General features: G+C 38.6%; 1 protein-coding gene across 6 annotated transcripts in view; it reads left to right on the top strand.

The window, feature by feature from the left end:
- Positions 1-22,908, top strand: part of mad1l1 (mitotic arrest deficient 1 like 1) — a 494,211-nt gene that overhangs the window by 395,543 nt on the left and 75,760 nt on the right. Inside the window, exon 18 of one of the 6 annotated variants that reach the window (XM_031892607.1) lies at positions 11,093-11,125. Within the exon in view, the coding sequence (XP_031748467.1) occupies positions 11,093-11,110 (18 nt within the window). The 3' untranslated portion in view covers positions 11,111-11,125. 6 annotated transcript variants of the gene reach the window in all.

Raw genomic sequence — 22,908 nt, 5'->3', positions numbered from 1 at the left:
GGAATAGTGTAACTCAAGTACAGGGGCTCTTACCCAATAACAATAGAGGTGTGAAGAGGTAGGGGACAAAGCCATAGGGAGCTTAATCCTATGGGTCCCTACATATGTTATCACTTTAAGGAAAGAACACCTTTATCCTGGTCCCATTAAGTACCTTTTTAGACCTCTCAGTTTTAATACCTTCCAGTCCATATGATTGCTGTCACCTTTGCACTAAGTCTGTAGGTCCAAAAACCCTTGCAAGCTACAGGCCATTGAAGCCAACCACAGCACTTAATTTACCTGTAACATGTTTAATAGATGTAAATGTTTGTCTATGCAGAAATATTACAGTGCATGAAAAATGAAACATTTATGATAGCCTGCACTTCTCCAGTTGGTTCTATTAAAATTTCACACATTTCATTTGCTAACACTGATCTTCCATATGCTTCCATATGAATGATTTCAATTAAAAATGATTGTATTGTATATCATTCATCTTGGTATTTGTAGTTCATCTTATATGCAGGTGACAGAAGGTTTAACAACCCATTTTAGGTCTTGAGCATAACATGAAAAAATGCTAAAAAATATACATGAAGAAGTTGCATAACTTGTAAGGCATTTAATAAGACTTATTCCTGCTCTTTCTCCGCTCCATTCTATGGGTGTATATATTGCTCTGGGCATTGGATCAGTTGTCAACATGAGACGTGTTCTTATAGCAGTTGAGTATTCAGTAACTATATAGCATTGCAGCTATTATTTATTTATTTTTTTTTAAATGGCTATTTGAATTGTTTCTTTTTATCTGACAAAACAGATGGATCAGTTTTTGTTTTGACATCAAATGGTTCATTACAGCATAACATGTCACAGAATTCATTACAATGAGAAAAAGGCGTGATGAGGGTTTATTAAAATTATGGGACATGATTAGCCATCTGTGCCAAGTGTCTCGATAAAGTTTGCTCCATCTGTGCATCATTTTCCTTGAATAATTCTATAGGAGAAAATGTGTATCACCTCCTCCCAGTTTTCAACAAATAAGTGTAATGCCCATGGCCATTCTCTGGTGTTATAATACCAATCTAATAATAATAATAACTATTTTTTTTATATTTGTTTTTCTAGAGTTAATAGTGCATACAATCTGTTATTATAAGAGCTACAACCACTTGAAACACTAGGTTATTTGATGAGGCTAAACCTGTGTCTAGCAAAAGTGTGGCATAGGAATAAGCCCACTTGACTGGTTTCTAATGACTTTCAAGTTCTATGTGACTGAGTACAAGGTTGTTTTAGAGTATATAAGTATTATCACTCAATAAACTTGTATTGTTTTCATGATATTTTACGGAATAAATACTTTAGATCTCACGTTGGGGGGCAAATCCAGCAGAGCAGTTAAGTCCTTGTTCAGTGTGAATCGCATGGCTTCCTTGATTTAATCCTCTTTACCCCGCAGGACTATCCCATTCTGCTTATCTGCCACATGCATGACGATAAGATCACTGATTATAAATAAAGTCGTTGCTATGTGGGTGGTAAAGTTGTCATTGAAGAAACTTCTATTAATCCCTTTCTTACCTTTAGCAAGTTTGTTTACATAGATCTAAATACTGGCCATTTCAATGACCTGGCTAAACAATTGGATGTAGGTTTCCAATTAATATCTAGAGGAACAAGCACAAGCTGATCTATAGAAACTCTCTTACTTTACTTGAATTTAATTTCGTAAAATAATATAAAAATGTAGCCTTAATCACCAAAAGTATCTCCAGACAAGAGTCCCCTATGCCTATGGAATAAACATTGAGAGGTTAGACTAGTGAAAACCTAACTATATGTGTGATTGCCTATTGAAGATGTACTGTATAGTATAAATAACATAATGCAGTGTTAACGTAACGGATTGTTCCAGTAATACAGAGATCAAGGTCTCTAAGCCATTATTGTACTTAGACTGCACTTCAAATGCTACCTGCTGCCCTCCGTCCACCTGCCTCCTTCTCGGATTCCGGCTCCCCACCGCTCGCAGTGCATTGTTCTTTTTCCTTTGAATTTTACCTTATTTGAGATAATATAATGTTATTAGTAATATCAGTAGTTAATTAGGTATGAATTTATGGAGAATCATTATAAGAGTCTGCTTCCTGTTGTGCTACTAGTTGCATCTCAGCCATGTATAAAGATAGGTGTTATATAGATAGATGTTGGTTCTTCACCCAAAAGATGTTATTGGGGGCTTTCATCTCCATCTACCATAAGCTCTGAGCGTCTGGGGATGTCCAGTAGATAAGTAGAAGTTGACTTCCTGAAGCTCATTGGGAACCGGGGACCAAGACAAACTGTGTAATTATTGTTCTTACTCTAGATAAATCTATTTTCTACATACATTTTCACTCAGTGTTTGTGGTAAATATTTAAAAGTGTCTTGTCTTTTTAGCCTTGATACTTATGCTCATCTTTAGCTCATTTGTTTTGAGGATCTTCTTTTCATATTATGAACATAAAGTGATCAGTTGACAGCTTCGATCCACCTCCTTTCTACAGTATTGATTATTTGCTAATAAAGCTCTCTGTATAGTTCAATAATATCAATATATGTGGTATTACTGTGTTCCATGGAGAAAGACAGGTGGACACCGACCTAAAATAATAATTGTATGTGAAATATAGTAGCTGGAGGTAATACAAGCTCAGCAATGATATTTTATGGTCCACTCACATAGCAGATTTCTTGAGTATGATGATAAATAAACAGATAACAAATGGGTTCTGTTGATATGCCAGATGGATGCCTAAATGAAGCCTTCTGAGACCAGAAAACCGCTTTTAGCGTGCTGTAGATGTACCCATAATTCAAATTAGCAATCCCCATTGACAGAAAAGTATTATATTTATAACGTATATGTAAAAACGTACCATCTGCTTTTCTGAGAACTACGGTTTCAAGCCGAGGATGAGAACATTTACACATGCAGGTTTAAATATACATTACCATAAGAGAAAACAATCATATAGGAATAGAATGAACATCTAAAGAGAATTTGTGCTTCCATTCTGTAGGCTGAAACATGTAATTGGAGGGAAGTCAGTCAACGTTTACAGTGTTTCTAAGGAGCTTTAACTAGACCTGTCCCTTTGAATTAGGTTTGCATACTGCTTAGCTTCATTCAAACATGGTTATGTCTAAGTGCTAACTGAAATGTGAAGAGATGTATAAGTTAGGAGAGGATATATTTACATTTTTATTGTAGCTGAAGATACCTGCAGCACACTTCTCTCTATCACTTACTTAAAATGATATAGCCATACAGATTTAGGAGGTTTATTATATTCATTGCCTAGCATGACCATTAAAGCATCCATACTTACATTAAGCAGCCATTTCTAATATATTGTTGTCTCTGCTTCGAAGATTAGTATTTGTGTGTCATGCCATTCCACTCCCACCTTGTTTTGCCTATAGTTTGTTGTTTGAGTAGCAGGCGATCATTGAGTAAAGAAAAAAGGTTAAGTTTACGAGAAGCTGTTAAAACCTTAGGTGCCTATAAATAATGTGTTTAACATGCAGACAATAATAAGAATATATTGGCTACTAAATTAGTGCAGGTCCAACTGTCCAGTAGTGATGTGTGGGCCACCCAAAATCAGTGGGTCGGCCAGGGTCGGGCCGACCTTCACACAGTTCTTACAGGTGAGTTTGGGCTGCCGTCCGACCTCTCTGCCCATGACTTTGCGCTGCCCGACTTCCACATCAGTCAGCCTGTATTTATAGGTGCACGCCTGCCTGACACATCCCCTTCTTGATGTCACAGATCAGGCGCGGGTGTATTGATAAAGTGCCATTCAGGGGTGGGTGAGGTGTGGGTCTACAAAATGCTGACCCGCACATCACTACTGCCCAGTATGTTTAAAGGAGATACGACTTATTAGTAAGATGAGGGTTAGTTCCACAGCAGATGTTGGGAAAATACTGCATAGTAGTACAGAAAGAGACAATAGACAGTGGGAATGGATAGATGGCGGCAATTAATAACTGCTGCGGGCAACATATACTGTACAGGCAATATGTTGGGCATGCTAAGAAACACAAAGGTAAAAATGCATGAATGCAGAATTATTGGAGGGAAATAATATAGCAGTTATCTGGTCAGATACTTAGCTCTGTGTTCAGTTTATGGAATGTGCATTCAGATGGATTGAGAGGATTCTCTCCCAAACCAAAGAGTTTTCTGCAGAAGTTTAGGAACTTGCTGAAGGGCCCCTGCACTAGCTTGAGAAACTCAGTTTGGACATGTCAGGTTTAATTTTTCTTACCTGTGTTGTACATTTTATTTATGTATTTGTTTCTTGTCATTCATATAGCACAGACACATTTCCACAGTGCTTTACATCATTCAAATCAGTCCCAGTCACAGAGAAGCTTACAATCTAAGGTCCCTATTACATTTACCCACACTATGGTCAATTTAATCAAAAGCCTATTAACCTGCCTGTATATTTTTGAAGTGTGGATGGAAACCAGAGAACGTGAAGAAATCCCACACAGACATGGGGAAAACCTGCAAACTCTTTGCAGATAGTGCCCTGCAAGGCAGAAGTGCTTCCCACTGAGCCACCATGCTATCTTTGTTTCTGGGACATGGCTGTTTTATTAAATGGGCTAAAGCAACAAATAGGCAAAAGGGGCATTAATCCATGGCCCACTGGGACAGGGACCCAATATCAGACCTTTTTGTCTTCTGTGATGTTTGTATTTAACATCCCATAGAAATAGCACGCATTTTAATGAACTGCAAAATCTCTCCCATATAAGTATAAGCATACCAAAAGCATAACATCCTGTCAACTAACATTTTTTGTATTTCAATGGTAAGCCAGGATATGTTTTTGGGAACATTTTTGCAAACCTATTTGTAGAGAACACAAATGGGAGACAAGGTGCAATGCATAATGTTTTTGCCTTTTCATGCACCTTACCTTTTTGGACCACCTCTGTCAGGTGCAAATCTTTGCACTTCCAAGTAGTAATGGCTATCCCTTTGATGCCCCTATGCTTATTGTTTATCGCTGGATGCTCAAAAAACTAGTGAATCCAGATTAATCTGTATGGTGTCCACTTAATTTAAACTATGACCCACTACTATTTGATTCCTCTACTGATGTCCATCATGTTCCATTTATTCCTGCATGAAGTTTGAGCTGGAAGTTTTCCTTCTTCCCTTGCTAACATAAACATCACAAAGAGAATATATTCATTGGCCTTTCTTGTGCCTTTGCCTACCTTTGTGTATAAAATTAGTAGAGGTTAATTATCTCATGGTCTTTGTCCTCAACACAGTCATCTTATAACAGAGTAATATAATGTCAAAGATTTAAAAGCTTCGTTCTGACCTACTGAATGTTTTTAATCAATGCTGCCACTTGATCCAATACTGAAAGAATTTTCTCGCATTTCATCAACCTTTTAGGAATGCTGTAGTGGCCTTCTCTCCCATCAGTCTGTTCACCAGCCTTTATATTTCCACCTCCTCTCCCTCCCATCAGTTTATCTCCAAGCCTTCTGTCAAAAAATGGTACAATACATACCACTCAATTATTTGCAAGGTAAACGGTAATTCAAGGAAGCAGATACCCTGGCGAAAATGAGAATGCCACAATGTTTTGGCACAGAAGCCTTTCAGAAGGGGAATTGTCTCAGCCTTCTGCCTCCTCTTCTTCCCATTGGAATACATACACCTCCTCTCCCTCCCATCATGTTTGTTTAGCGTTTCAGCATAAACATAAATGCAAAAATATGTAGACTGTCTGGCCTTTTCATGAAATTTCTCTTTGGAAGTAGAAGTAACTTATCACCATGTCATAGTACTTATCTAAGTCTTGTGGGAGAATTATATGAGCATAGAGTTCACTTCTTTCTGTGCTTCTACTTAGTCTTAGTGGAGAATATCATAGTTCCTAAAGCTGGTGTTAATCAATATGATTACTTCCATTAATGAAATAGGGTAAGATTAATACTCTCATATTTTCTTTAGAATAGTTAATGAGGGGTTTCCTTGTTTTGTTCTGATTGTATTTACAGGTAGAGTTTTCATTAGACAGGAACAGAAACAATTACACGCACTGTACAGTTGATGTTTGGTTGTTGATGAATATAAAAAAAATTCTATTGTTTCTACAGGATCATTCACCATTGTCAAATAACGTTGCCTAATCTGTGTCTTTACTGTTTTAGGGAAATATTTTGTATTTAAGCTATCTGCAGTCTTCTTTTGATCCGTTTGAAAGCAGCTTGTCAACCATAGTTTCTTCTTGCTGTCATGATGGATCTATACAGATGCTGATTCTGTCATACAGCCATTCATTACATTGCGGGTTGGTTTTTATGCTGCTGCGTAAAGATGAGTTCAGGGATCAAGTCATTATTCCCTTTTGTAATGGTCTGGCCTTTCACTTTTGTAACCACATTGGTGTTGGGGGGTTAAGCTTCTGTTCCTTTTCATCTGGCATTTTAGGGAATGCAGTAATCTTCCTTCTATTGAAGCAACAAATGAGATGCCTTCTCATTTTCTTCTCCTCATACTTGCAGATGGAGGTTCCGCCAGACAGGAACTCAAATGCATTAGCAATGGCATAAACCCCACTGTCATAAATGTCTGCTTGCTGATCGACATCCAGTATTTCCATAGTTCCTTCAGGATCATACACCAGCTCACTATAGCAAGTTAATACTTGCACCATAGTAGACAATTGACATTACTATTTTAATTTTTTGTCCTTCTTGTAGACATTTTATGAAAGCCAAGTAGACTGCTGTTCCTTGTCTACATCTAGCACAAGAAGGAGCATATGGAAGTTCCAGTGTGAGGAGAAAGAGGGAGGTGTATCTCTTTACTGTAAAGACCTTTTCCTTCATTAGAGACTTGGTATTTCTCCCAGCACAGAAGCAGGATCCTACCTTGCAATCGCATATATCACTGGCTTGTCTTCTGTAATAGAGGTGAGAAGCCAACTAGCTACTAATTGCGCTTTACTGCATAGGTCAGAACTCCTGCGGTAACCCTTAGGCAATAAATTGTTGTACAACCCTGGGCTGCAGTTCTACAGGATCACCTTCTCTGGATATGTGCATCTGAGTGAGGTTTTATTGTGTAAATAGGTATAGGAATCTCTTAACGTTCCCCTGATTGTTAGAAATATTCTCCAGCATGCTCTGCTGCCTGAAACCTCTCATGCCCTGGCCTCGCAAATTAACCGTCTCAGAGAGACAGCAGAACACGTTCCAACTGACTGCCGGGATGGATGGAATTAAAACTATATTAATTTGGAATTGGTGCCCTTGTGCTGTCTCTTCTCTCCTCCTATTGACACCAGTCTGCTGCTTTATAGTTCTCTGGGGCCCCGTAGGACATAAGATTAACTCGTAACTCACTTGTCCTTGACACAGTGAACAGAAATTTCCACTGCAACTCTTTTTATTAGCCAGCCTTCTATGCAGGAGTTGGGAGGATTACACCCTCTGGTACTTTTCTGCCTTTTATTGCGCTAATATTAAATTACATCTTCTGACATTAGAAATCGCAGTCTTTCGTTAAAAGTGTAGGAAAGATTTGGAATGTGTAGATCTTATTGCAGAATGCACAGCCCTAAGTGCTCCCCAGGTCAGGGAAGATTCCTTATACTTCCTTACACCCTGCCAGAGAATCCGATGTAGTACATGGGTTCTGAGCCCCGAGATGATACATGGACCTTATTAATGACACCGTTCCTTACATTTACGCCACCATATTTGCGCCATACAATAACTAGTTCCTAAATATTGTATATAGATTGGTGGAGATTGACCTATTACTGTGTTATTAACATGGAGACAATAGAAGGCTGAATTTTTGAAATCAGAAACATAATGTAGAAATGATATAAAGGAAAGCAGGAAGCAACCAAATGCAAAATATGTTCTGCCTGGGGAATTGGTCTCACTACATCTTCTTCATATTCTCATACTATTATGCACATGCATTTTTAAATACTAGCTTAAAGGAAAACTAAACCCCCAGAATGAATACTTAACCAACAGATAGTTTATATTATGTTAAGTGACCTATAAAGGAATCTCATCAAACTGGAATATATCAGTAAATGTTGCCCTTTTACATCCTTTCCCTTGAGCCGCCATTTAGTGATGGTTCTGTGTGCTCCCTCAGAGATCACATGACCAGAAATAATGCAGCTCTAACTGTAACAGGAAGTAGTGTGGAAGCAAAAGACAGAACTCTGCTCATTAATTGGCTGATGGGGCCTAGCATGTATGTGTGCCTTGGCTTGTTTGTGTGCACTGTGAATCCTATGATCCCAGGAGGTGGCCCTTAATTCTTAAAATGGCAATTTTATATTTAGGATTATCCAGTAGCACATACTACTAACAAGTATATTTTTGTTAAAATGGTTTATTAAGGTGAAGGTTTACATATGTTAGGTTAGGGGTTTACATGTGAGTTAGTTTATATGATATATTTTTTTTATAGAAACCTACATTGTTCGTGGGTATAGTTTTCCTTTAATAGTAGGATTTAACTACTATTTATTACCCCTCAGTCTGTAACATAAGAAAATCCTGTATATTATTGAGTTTACAACATCCCTTTCCCAATACATTTGCATAGATGTATGTGTGAGTGGGAGCTCCCATGTCGGCTGTAAACCTTTAAATTGTTCATCGGAAATGAAGTGTACTTTCTCTTTAACCACAGCTACGGGTGCTTTGCTTGAACAATCATGTTGTCTGGCTTTGTACAATTAAACAAGCAAAATTCACATTAAAATGATATACAAATATTATACCTAGTGAAAATATCCCTGAGCACCTGTCTTGGCTTTCTGTAATGTAACTTGAATAATTAAAGTGGCAGTAAAACTAAAATATAAAATATAAATCTACTGATACCCTTAGCCGGTAGAAATAGTTTATGCTTCAGAAGCGCAAATATAATGTGTTTGAATAACTACTTTGTAGCCATGGGAGCTGTTTTTCAAGTTCCAATAGGGTTGTAGGGCCCCCCTTTACATTGCAGAATAAATGTAAGTTGTATAGAATATAATGGTTTTAGTTTTTATACTGGAACACTAATCATTATTAAAACAAAACATTCATTTTTAATTATTTCTGAAAGAATTGTTCTTCAGAATGGAATCTGTTTATTTTCCTATGATATTCCTTCTATACAGCCGAAAAGTAACATTAGAGATCGTGAGATGAGTCCATGGGTACAGGTTCTGTACAGTACGAGCCAGTGTATTGCTGAGTGAAGGGACTAATGCCAGTACAAAGGCATGCAAAACTGCCATTTGTCTTACCCACAATGCAGCATTACCCCACATTTTCAGTGTAATACCAGCAAGGATGGCTGCTAAGTAGTATTAGTAAATCGTTCTTTGTTGTATTTTGATAGGGTCAGTGGGGAAGGGCATTCCACTTTAGGTAGTAAATCAGCCCCAGTTGTATAGAGATTTCTTGACTGACTGTGAGAATCTGTACTATATCACAAAGCAACACAGTATTCTCTTTGTTGGAACCTTTTAGTAATGTCATTGTTGTACAGCAATGTTTCATCATCGTATTCACTGCCTCATATAAATTATGATTGGCAACTGGCCCAAAATGTCCATCATAGAGATATAGACTTCAAATAAGTGCAATAATAAAAAGTGATAGGTGCTTAGGTGCTACAGATAAATGCTCATTAATATACCATGAATAATAATCATACTTTATCTTGTCTCCTATTGACAAGTTCAGGGCAGAGTGAGCGTCAAATGTATTCTGATTTGTAACACAAATGTGAGAAAGTGTTTAGTTGGTAAATAGAACTAGTTACTGCAACTGATCAATGCTCAAAAATAAATCCTATCACTGAGCAGTTATTCAGGATTCTAAAATTTGCACGTAAAATAAATCCCTGGGTTTTTTATAGGCTCAAGGAGAACACATGAGGCTCTGCTGGTCTGTTCCTTTAAATATTCCCTGTAACTGTTGTGACTAACCTGGTGCCCAAGCACTGCTCTGCACAATGTATTTGGCAGGATTTGATCAGATTTAGAGCACCAGCCTCCGAACTTAAGTCCGCTCACTCAGTGTCTTCTTTTGAGTTATTTAGTATTTTTCTTCTCTCCTGTGTTTTAATGATATTAGCTAATGCTGCTAAATGAAGCTCTTCTCTCTTCAGCAGGGCCAGAACTAGGGTTAGGCAGAAGAAGCAAGTGCCTAGGGTGCAATGCTGGGGGCACTAGGTACATACCTCTATAGTCTGCCTACCCCTATTGCCCTCGTCCCCCCACAGCTGGCTCACTAGTGCTTGTCCCCTGGCGTAAACTTATCATCTGTGCACTCCCTCTGCCCCTGCTGTACTGTTACTGCACATGGAGGACGGTTGGTGCGGAGGTTGAAGTGGCTCCCTAGGTAACCCAACCAACTAGGCCTGCACTCTTCTTCAGGATGCTCTCACTTTTGGGGAAGCATTTGTCCCTAGGTAAATGAATGAGAGCATGAAGTGAAATATGGCCATACATATTAAAATATGCTTATTTGGTGGATCTCTGCTCTATTTGGCCACCCATAGGCAAATAATGTGAATCCCTGGTGGGAAATATATGGCAACTTTGGGCTACTTCTGAAAGGGACGGCAATATATTTCCCACTGGAGGGAAGGAAACCAGGAATGTTATTTCCCTCACAGAATTTATTTCTAAATATGTTTTATTCATATCCCAGCCCAGCTTGGTAAGTGTTACCAAAGGAGGCCATACATTGGGCGATACAGGCTGCAGCTTGGTCCCTCTAAACCACAGTGGGTGACAAACCATCTAGTGTGCCATTGCCCTTAGATGTATTTCTTATATTAAAGGTAGTGGTAGTGTATAAAGATATACCATTGACCATTATTTGTATGGCATAGGCCCTTGCTGTCACAACAAAACCCTGCAGTTAATTCTGAGCAGAGACTTTATGGTGGCACCAGGCATTCATGAACGTTAATGAAAAGTATTTCAGCAGCATCATGTTTTTATGCTGAAGTTTCTGTTTGTTTGTTCTCCTGGTTTTCAGGCATATTCTGAGCAATGAGAATTGGAAATCAAACCTTGTCTAAGAGTGTGGATGGGCTGGACAGATTTGAGACAACCAAACAACTTCCGTAAAAGCCTTTCTGCAGACATATAAACCACTGTGCGATTGTTTGTTAAAATGCAAACAGACATTTTCAGATGTTGGCTTCGGTGAATCGCAATGTTCAAAGACACTTCAAAGTTAAAAGCCCCTTTATCTGTTGTTTCCATGCAAAAGAGAGATTTTCTGAACAAAAGTGACTGCGCTCAGTCATTGCTTTAACTCTATACAATGTTCTTTTATTGTGAATTTCATTCACCAGTCCTGTAAAACTATAGCCATAGCTAAGATTTTATTCTGGAACCGTCCTCTGTTTGCATTCTGTATTCTAGAATGTTACCTTTAACAACTTCTTCATATAAGGAATTAAAGAACTAAACCATAACAATGAATATGGCTAAAAATGTCATATTTTTCATCCTGAACGTGCTGCACCAGCCTAAAGGTTCAGCTTTTTCATAGCATTAATTATCCAGGCCTTCAGAGTTGTCACAGGAGCTCCCCATCTTGGATTCTGTTAGGAGTGTCTGCTATAGGGCTGATCATTAAATTCTGGTGCTTAATTGCATTGGTTTCAGAGCTGTCATGTAGTAATTTTCAGTATTAATATTTATTTATATTTGATTTATCTGTATTATTATTTTGTTAATTATATTCTATATATATATACAGTATATTGTGAGCCCCTAACCTGAGATAATGGACAGCAGCACAGAGCGTATGCAGGGAATCAGCAGAAAAGAAGATAGGGAGATACTGGGGCATCTTTGGGGGCACAGACCTTCTTTGCTAAAGGGCTGTGGTTGCCTTGGGCTGGTACAGAAGCCCGAAACTAAGGATATATTTATCATGCTGTGTAAAAAGTGGAGTAAAACATCACCGGTGATGTTGCTTATAGCAGCCAATCAGATGATCTGCTTTGATTTTCTAACTGTTGAAATCTAATTGCTGATTGGTTTCCCTGGGCAACATCACCGGTAATGCTTCACTCCACTTTTTACACAGCATGATAAGTATACCCCTAAATGTACAACATTTCTGCCCTATTTCTTTAGTTAAAGGAAGGAGTCAGGCTAGACTCGATCAATCGATCACCGCATAGTTAAACTTCAACTGATACTTTCTCCTGCATGGCCATATCGGCTTTGTTCAAATGACCGGAAGCCAAGTTTAACAGGTATTTTCTTCTAAAGCATTATAAATAACAAATAGTTTTCATGATAGGGCAATTATTGGGGGAGGGTAGAATAGATTTTTTAGTTAAAAATTTTTAGCGTTACTTTTCCTTTAAGCTTTAGTTCCCCTTTGACCAGATAAAAAGAATACAGATGAAAACTATAATCATTATTTATGTTAAGTGGCAGTGGGACATGTTCAGAACAGAGGCAAATATCTAGATAAACTTTGCTTTGGAAAGCAAATCAACAGCAGGCAAATGTAAATCGAAGATTTGGATATTTAAAGTAAGAACTAGATGCTTATAAAATACTGTACTTCCAAATGGTATTTTCGTTAAACACAACTTTGTTGAGCTCTAAAACAATTCTCTATTTCTTTCCCACATGACTTTGTGTTTTTGGAAAGTACATACAGTGTGTTAATGTCATGTGTTTCGCACTTCACAAATTGAGCAAACACTTGGGGGCAATGTTTAACAAGCTACAAATTACAAAATACACAAAAATACATGAACCTAAAGGTGTTAAGAAGTAAAGAAGTACTTCCTGTAGGAGAACTGGTGGAACCAGTAAAGACAGAGACTAGGCAATGGATATAAACAGCCTCCAAAGGGAATTCTGCAAAGAAAAAACAAATAACTCAGTAAAGGATATGTGCTCCCTTGCTTTAGGCACAGTTTAAAAGTTCCTAAATCTTGTTGATAGCACAGGTTTGTGAATGTGGGGCTAGTCCCAAAGCAGTAGCATATGAGCAACTCCGAGTCCTGCAATTACCAACTGATTCAAGACAGCCTGTAGTTACTGGGTTTCCTGCATCAGGCATCTATGCAGTAACACCTATGAACTGTGCCAAATAGATACAGTCTTTAGAAATTTAAGGAAAAGCAGCTTTGCTTCTTAAGGAATAACCCTCCTGAGGTTTAGCTGACCTTTTGTTCCATTGCATTTGCATTGTATTCATAGTGTAATCTCTTAAGGGATTGTGTAAATGGTCAGTCTTTTAGTTTAATATGAGATATTGGGCATGAAAATGCTGTACAAGACAGGACTAGTTCTGATCGATCTAAAGGTCAGATAATAAATTCTATTTGAGATAGTAACAAGGCCAGTGTAAAAGTGTTAAGCTGGCTTTACGTGTGCAGATTCACTCTTTTGGCGAGGATGCCAAACGTGCAGATTTTGCACCCGTATGGCCAGATATTGGTAGGCCATGCCATTTGGTTGGACCCTTACATGGGCAGATAAACTGCCAAAAATGTCTGAAGGGTCTGTATGGCCACCCTTAGCCCATATTGCATGTGTAAGATAAAGCAAGGAATTCTCTAGGGTCCAACTCTACAGTAAAAGCTGTGAATATTTTTCAGCCTTACTTATTAAGTAGAAGAGCCTTGTATACATGAGATGTATTCTGTAGGCATAACCTGGTGCTTCACTGTTTAAAAGTCATAAATTCATAAAGCAGACCCCCTTATTTTGGTGAAGCTGCAAATAATTCACTGGCCATTGATTTCTGACTGCTCCAAGGTTTAATGGTTGTTAGTTATGATGCAAGGAGGCTTATTATTCCCCTTGGGCTGCAGTCTTACTGGCCACTAAGTGTTTCATGCAGATTATGGCCAGTGCCCACTGAAGGTAATCAGGTTTGGTTGGAGAGGACATCCCCTATAGGCCATCAGTAATGAGATGTGTTTGTAGAGAGAGGAGAAAAATTCTCCTGAGAACGTAGTAAATCAGTTAAAACATTTCAAAATGAACATTAGATGACAGTGATTATCTCATTCGATCCTAGATTCTCTCCTTACAGAAATGTCTTCTGATCTTTACTTGGCTAATGCTAATCCTTGAGGAGGTTGATCATTACATTTTCTGCCAGACTTGGGGACCGATTAGATATGGAAATCGAGTCAAGAGTTTAATGTTAAATTTACAGTTTTTTTACTTCATTGCTGTGTATACTGTATAGCCCTGGGTGAAAGGGCTTCTGGTAAGTGCACTGAAATGACTTCTTACTCACCATTATTGCCATAGTGAACCGCAACTGAACTGCATTTCATTCTAGATACATTTATAAGTACTGTCCTTTTGTGGTGTTATCTGCAGTTCCTTAGTACAGTACATTTGTAAGTTAGCATTTAATATGATATGCAGTTTTCATTTTATCGCATCATTTATCACCCAACTGGCTGTTGCCTTCCGGCGAGGAATACAGTTCAGCACTGTGCAGGTTAAGAACACAATTTATGAAGTTAATTTTTAAAGAGTGTGACGGAAAATATGATTAACATGAAGAAAATGGCAGATAAAACTTGGTAGAATTTTGTTTTCTGAGTTATGGTTGACATAGATAAGTAAAGCTGCATCTGTCTTATTTCTGCAGGAAAAGCCATTTTTCCGGACCTCCTCTATGCCACCTATAGCTTGAACATTAGTATGGCACATTAACATTTATTTATAAAGCGCCAACATATTCCGCAGCACTGTACAAAGCGACCAATAACCAATACAAAAGGTGAAGAGTTATGGCTGGAAATCAAAAACATATGTTTAAATATGTAGAAATGAATGTAAGGTTCATGGCAAAAGCAGCAGCATGTTGACAAACTGGGGGGACTGTATTGATCAAAATGGCCTTGCTCACCAGCTGCCACTTTGCATGCAACTGAATGGGAGATACTTGGCCTATGCCCAGGAGCCCTCGGTGATCCTCCCCAGACAAGATCACAGGCAAGTTATCCCCCTTTTAAAAGAATTGGAAGCAGCTACAGGAGGGAAAGAGGATTTGAGAATCTCGGCAAAATGCTGTGTGTGCCATGAGCCTTAAATACAAAATATAAGCTTCTACTCATTACCCCTCAAATACACAGTAAAGTATGAGGACGTAGCTTGTAATATGCACAGGGCAAGCCAGATTAAGTTATACTGTGCATTCCGGCTCCTTAAGCTGATTAGCCAAATTCTCTATTTACCCATCTCTCCAAGCCTATCTGCGCTGCATATGTCTAGTGGGATTAGTCCTATTAACCTTCCCTATAAAGATCCCTTTTTTCAACTTACTGTGTTGAGGTATAAGCTGATTTAGGTGTTCCCTGTGCCTTTGCCTCCTGTCCCTTAGCTGTCATTAATATGTTTTTCCTGAGACCCAGATTAACCCTCTGTGAGTAAGAGGCAGTTGTAATTCCAGGGAAGGGCAATGCTAACTCTTGGGGGGAGTTACTTGGATTCAAAATTGAGAAAGAAAAGATTGGCACAATCAGGATCCCAGTTATAATATACAACATTAAAGAGCTTAATCAATCCTGACCAACCATTCTGGGGAGGAACCCCTTACTATCATCCTCAGGAAGAAAGTGCTGCTCTGCAATAGTATTTAATGCAAACTGTCCAGATATAGAGATGTCTGAAAAAAAGCCTAGTAAGACTGAATCTGACTGCACTGTCATAACTTTCATTTGCTGAAGTTTTTCAGATCATCAGGTGACCATCTTTAAGTTAGAATGTGACTTACCCAGGTCTGGACTGGGACTAGTGACGGTCTATGGCATTTTACACAGACTGCCAGTCTGCCTGGACTTACCCTGCTCCATAATCCATTAGGATCACTCTCCTGCTATTACAAAAGCCCTTCCTGGGCTCATTGTGACTCTTTGCTAAGTTTAATTGGGCAAGCCTGGGAAATCTTGCAGATATTAACATCCATTCTCCATTGAATAAATGAATCTTGGGGTGCCTGTTTATAACTGCACACGCACCCACCTTCCCGCTGCACTTTCTCTACCTCTAGAGCCACATCTTTTTTTTTTTCATCCATTCCTTTAATGGGATTTTCTCTGGTAATGGATTTGACACAAGTCCCTGAGTGAAAACAGAAACACTAAAAATGTATTCTCTGTATTGAGTTAACAAATATATTACCCTATATTATCGATTTTATTACTCATATGAGATTAAACACAAGGAAACTTTTTATCCTCAACTAATGCAAACAAATCCATCACTCACAGGTCATAAATACACTTCAAAATATCGATTCCGTATTTCCATGCTCTGTTATTATTACTTTTACAACTAAAGCAAATATTGAACGAAACTTCAGTTTATAAACTCATTTATTTCAGCAGTTTTTCTGTATGAAATGTATTGCCTGTTATCGGCTCAATATAACACGTGGGATGCAAGTAATAACGCCGGAGACAAATGGCCGGTGCGACATACTTGTTATTTGCAAATCTCCGCTCATACATTATATATTTTTAAAGTAAGTTGAATTTCATAAAATTATCTTTTTATCATTTTTTGACAGAAGTAGCTCTGACTAAGGTGTGTTTGCTTCCATTCTCAATCTTTCTTGTTTATTAGTGTATAATATGACATTTCTGTCTCTCCCTCGTATATTATGATTAGTGCTTTACATGACACCATTTTCTAATAGGCACTTACTGTCTATGAGTGAAATATGACAGAGCAACTTCCAAGAAGCCATTTCTATCATCAACCCTGAATAAGAAAATTAGCACAATATTTATTAAAGGGATATTCCCATAATAGTGCTTTTATTCTTTTGTGGCTAAAGGGTGTAGAAGGAATTTAATTTTGAAAAATTAGCGGTGTCACATTCAAAAACACTTATTGAATACAGTTAATCAAATTTGATAAATCAGGATTGTCCCTACCATACCAAACAGCATACAGGTGCATTCCAGTGCTACATGATCCCCATGCTCCACCCTCCTTTTGGCATTTTGCGCCATTGGGTGCATCATTAGTATATATATTTATATATATAGAAAATAATCATCTGTGGCCAGCACACCCTTCAAAGTTTCATCAAAATTTTTTTATTGTAGATATACAGTGGTGTGAAAAACTATTTGCCCCCTTCCTGATTTCTTATTCTTTTGCATGTTTGTCACACAAAATGTTTCTGATCATCAAACACATTTAACTATTAGTCAAAGATAACATAATTGAACACAAAATGCAGTTTTTAAATGAGGGTTTTTATTATTTAGGGAGAAAAAAAATCCAAACCTACATGGCCCTGTGTGAAAAAGTAATTGCCCCCTGAACCTAATAACTGGTTGGGCCACCCTTAGCAGCAATAACTGCAATCAAGCGTTTGCGATAACTTGCAACGAGTCTTTTACAGCGCTCTGGAGGAATTTTGGCCCACTCATCTTTGTAGAATTGTTGTAATTCAGCTTTATTTGAGGGTTTTCTAGCATGAACCTCCTTTTTAAGGTCATGCCACAACATCTCAATAGGATTCAGGTCAGGACTTTGACTAGGCCACTCCAAAGTCTTCATTTTGTTTTTCTTCAGCCATTCAGAGGTGGATTTGCTGGTGTGTTTTGGGTCATTGTCCTGCTGCAGCACCTAAGATCGCTTCAGCTTGAGTTGACGAACAGATGGCCGGACATTCTCCTTCGGGATTTTTTGGTAGACAGTAGAATTCATGGTTCCATCTATCACAGCAAGCCTTCCAGGTCCTGAAGCAGCAAAACAACCCCAGACCATCACACTACCACCACCATATTTTACTGTTGGTATGATGTTCTTTTTCTGAAATGCTGTGTTACTTTTACGCCAGATGTAACGGGACACGCACCTTCCAAAAAGTTCAACTTTTGTCTCGTCGGTCCACAAGGTATTTTCCCAAAAGTCTTGGCAATCATTGAGATGTTTTTTAGCAAAATTGAGACGAGCCATAATGTTCTTTTTGCTTAAAAGTGGTTTGCGCCTTGGAAATCTGCCATGCAGACCGTTTTTGCCCAGTCTCTTTCTTATGGTGGAGTCGTGAACACTGACCTTAATTGAGGCAAGTGAGGCCTGCAGTTCTTTAGATGTTGTCCTGGGGTCTTTTGTGGCCTCTCGGATGAGTTGTCTCTGCGCTCTTGGGGTAATTTTGGTCGGCCACTCCTGGGAAGGTTCACTACTGTTCCATGTTTTTGCCATTTGTGGATAATGGCTCTCACTGTGGTTCGCTGGAGTCCCAAATCTTTAGAAATGGCTTTATAACCTTTACCAGACTGATAGATCTCAATTACTTTTGTTCTCATTTGTTCCTGAATTTCTTTGGATCTTGGCATGATGTCTAGCTTTTGAGGTGCTTTTGGTCTACTTCTCTGTGTCAGGTAGCTCCTATTTAAGTGATTTCTTGATTGAAACAGGTGTGGCAGTAATCAGGCCTGGGGGTGACTACAGAAATTGAACTCAGGTGTGATAAACCACAGTTAAGTTATTTTTTAACAAGGGGGGCAATCACTTTTTCACACAGGGCCATGTAGATTTGGAGTTTTTTTTTCCCTTAATAACATAAACCTTCATTTAAAAACTGCATTTTGTGTTCAATTATGTTATCTTTGACTAATAGTTAACGGTTTTTGATGAGCAGAAACATTTAAGTGTGACAAACATGCAAAAAAATAAGAAATCAGGAAGGGGGCAAATAGTTTTTCACACCACTGTATTGTTAAAACCAACGTTTCGGTCCTTGTTAGGACCTTTCTCAAGGATAAAAAAAAATATACATATATATATATATATATAGTTTATATATGTGAGTTTCTATATAGGTAGGTTGGTAAGAGTGTGTGTATATATGTGCACTGGGATTTGGCTGGAAGGGTTGAACTTGATGGACTTTGGTCTTTCTTCAACCCAACTTAACTACGTAACTATGTTCCATCATTTGGAACAGGAGACAGGGGGGAAGTACAACTATCCAGAAGTGCATATTGATGCATATACCTTTAATAAAGGTGATTTTCTACGCAACTGACTGCAGCAGAACTGCTCTTGTGGTTGTAAATGACCCCTGTATGTTTTGGTAATGATATGAATATCTGCTTGTCCAGTCTATTCCTGTAATTCTTTTTATTATCATATTATTAAGTAAAGGTATGGGATTTATTATTCACAATGCTTGAGACCTGGGGATTCCCGGATATGGAATTTTTCAGACATTTGAATTACCATACCTAAAAGGGGTTATTTACCAACACCCTGGATGCAAGTGCAAGAGCAATAAGGTGGCAGTAAAGCACATCACATAGTGTTCATTTTAAAAGCACTTGCATCATAAAAAATCTGGAGGCCCCCCCCATGCTATCCTTTGAATCAGCCTGATTTGTGCTAGTTCATGGGTGACCAAAATAGACCCAGACACCCTTATATGGTGACTTCCCCAAACGAGTGGATGTATGGTCAGATTAAACTGTCTGCTGAGTCTAAAGGTGCCCATACACGTGAAGATCCGCTCTCTTGGCGACGAGCCGATGCGGTCCCTGATCCGACTAAATCTTTTAACTTGCCCGATCAATATCTGGCCAATTTGAGACCAGATATCAGTCGGGCATGCCCCTCGTTCCTGCCCCTACACGGGCCAGTATCGGCAGCTACAATCGGCCTGTGTATGGCCACCTTTACACAGGAAAAACAGGGGTGGAATTTCATTCATGGCTCAAGACAAGTAAATAATTCATCCTTTTTCATATAAAATAAGGTATTTGTTACCAAGAAATAGTTTATTTGTAAGTTCTGGATCAACAGACACAAACCTTAAATGTAAAAATAAAAAATAGTTTCACTTTTTGAAAAAACAAACAAAAAAACCACATAAACATTAAACAGGACAATTTTTCCACTAATATGGGTACTCACCAATCAGGTCCTTGCCCGACACCATTTTCAAAACCTACTCAGTAGGTATCTGGCTAATAATCTGCCAGAGAGGTAGTTGAGCAGGGCCGATAAGTTGCTAACTGGGTCTTAAGGGGCTGGCTTTCATTTATTACTTTTGTGCCTAGTAACAGCACGAGTAAAGGGTATGCAGGTGGCTATTCATGGTGTGTGTTTTTGCTACCCCCCACCTAACATTATGGAGGAGAATTGCAATGGGATGCTATGAAAAATAGTACATAAGGGTAAAAAATTCTACCAATTTGAGCAATTATTTTACACCTTGTATTCTTTAAATGAGTCCATTTGTCGCCAATCTTTATGTACATTTTAACTTCTAAAATCTGACAATTATAATCTTTAAATGTGTAATACAATGATATAAATAAACGTTATGACACAATAACCGATGACTGTCTAGCGTTGAAAAAAGAAAAGAAAAGCACTCCCATTTGAGAGTGGATAATTCTAGTGATATGACAGGCAAGGGACACATCAGTCTGCCTTTATAGTTACAAAAAATGTAAGCCAGTGCACTGTACACAGACCTGGCTATTTTTCTGCCCTGTGGGCTACGATACTATGTCACGGATTTGTGTTGGCTGTTGCTTCAGATAAGGGAGAATGATCCGCTGCATTCTCTTGAAGTGTTTGGCAGACAGTACAGAATGAAAAGTCTATACTGTGTCTCTGATCTTTACAGGGGTGTGGGTGACTTAATGCCTAGTAAATCCTTGTGTGCAGGCTTAAGATATTGGGCAAGCAGCATACTTGCAAAGCAGTTGAACTCAGCGTGTGTTTTGATGACTAGAGCGCAGTGAAAATGAAATTGACAAGATAGTAGCTGAAGTGCTTAATGGTCTCTGCTTCATCAAGTCTTCCGTTCATACGGCCACAAGCTAAAGTCTTCATGGCCCTCCTTTTTCTCTGCTTCAGTTGAAGGTTAAATAGCACCCCATTCTCAATATTCTACAATATTATAACTTTCTATGAGTTACAGAAGGACATGGAATTAGCTATTTTCAGACATATCGCTTTATGGATAGTGAGCATCGTTGGACAATGGGGATGACCTTGATGCCTGCATCAACTCAGAGAATGATTTCTCCTACAGATAGCTGTTGCATTACTCATTAATGAATGTCTGGTCCTTGCTGTTTTGAGAAATGTTGCTAAGGCTCAGACTTGTTGTGATGGGATTCAAACGGAAATGGGCAACAGATGCAGAAGATAGGAATTCAAAGGAGGCCCAAATTTGTTTCCTGTAGGCAATTTAAGGCGCATGAATATAATTAACTGTGCACACTTAATTAGCCAGCACCAAACTTTCTGAGAATTCTCTCTGAAGGATCAGCCTTAATTGCTTGTGATAGCCTTTAGGCTCCATTCCTTCTAAATGACAACGTTTTTTATAAATATTGACTTCAGAATCGTTGCTATGCTGTAGCCCACGGTTTCACACCTGCTAGTCCCCTCCTGATACTGTACTCTCCTTCCTAGGATCTTCCCTTCAGTACCTGAAACTGCAAATGCTAATTACTTTACCTTTATTCTTCCATAGCATTCACAATTCTTTTTAGCACTTGTAGGAACAACATTGCTACCTTAGGTCCACGCCTCATATGGTTCTGGTGATTTCTTTGGTGCCTGAACCCCACGGAGTGCTAATGGCAACAAAATTACAATCCTTAGAGCCCCATACCCATTAATGGGCTTATTTATCAGTTTTCGAGTTTGTGAATTTGCGTTTGCTTTTCTAAATCAATTAAACTTACAAATGGAATGCAAGCTTATTTATTAATGTATTAAACTTGTCTGAATAAAAAAAGTTAAAACTCAAATATCTTGAATTCAAAATATAATTCCCACTGACTTCTATTGAAACTTGCAAGCTTTTAAATGGCAAAGTTTGACATTCAAGGTTTTGGGGTTTTTGAACCATAATTTGTTATATTTTAGTTATATTTATCTCAAGAAACTCGAACTGAGAAAAAAAAAAATCAAACTGGTATGTTGATAAATCCTCCCTAAGTCTAATACAGTATAAGCTAGAGACACGAGTGTTGTGAATCACCAGAAAAAAAAGAATTACCTATAAACCCACACACCGTATGCTGATTCTTGGTTCTAATGCTGACATACCGTTACAGCAGGGGTCTCAAACTCGCGGCCCTCGGTACAATATTTTGTGGCCCGCACCAACGCCTTCTCAAAAGCAATGAATGGATCGCGATTTTTATTGCGATTCAAGGGATAATGCAAGGCACGGCGGGCGGGAGCTGCTGACTGCGGAAATGACGTTATGCCATCAAAACAGTTATTATAGGAAGACGTTCTGTGTGCACAATTAGCTGCTAAGGAGCTAATTGGGCACACAGAACGTCTTCCCATAATAACTGTTATGATGGAATAACGTCATTTCTGCAATCAGCAGCTCCCACCCGCCGTGCCTTGCATTATCCCTTGAAAGCCAATTTTTTGTAAAATCCCTTATGCGGCCCAGCCTCATCCTGACTTTGCCTCCTGCAGCCCCCAGGTAAATTGAGTTTGAGCCCCCTGCGTTACAGGCTAGGGCATGACTAGAAGATCCAGGAATATAAAGAGTAATGAATCAGGCATGTACTACTGCTGCCCAGCGTGCCCTGCATTACTAAGTTATGTTCCAGCCGGCCACTTTGGGGCACATTCTATCTGAAATCAATTGTTATAGAGCCCACTTGTTGAAGCCTACATGGAACACTAAATAACTATGCAGCAAGCTCTTTCCTTCTGAGCATCGCGCCAACACAGCCCCTTTATTATACATCTGCTTTTGCACAAAGTACCATTTCTATCCTGAAAATGCATCGCCCTCTGAACTGCAAGATGGTTCAGCCATATTCACTCGTCACGTTGTATTTT

This window comes from Xenopus tropicalis, chromosome 9, assembly GCF_000004195.4.
Source record: "Xenopus tropicalis strain Nigerian chromosome 9, UCB_Xtro_10.0, whole genome shotgun sequence".
In the NCBI taxonomy this organism is placed as follows: Eukaryota; Metazoa; Chordata; class Amphibia; order Anura; family Pipidae; genus Xenopus; species Xenopus tropicalis.
Note: the sequence above shows the minus strand (reverse complement) of the source record. Positions and strands in the feature narration are given on the sequence as shown.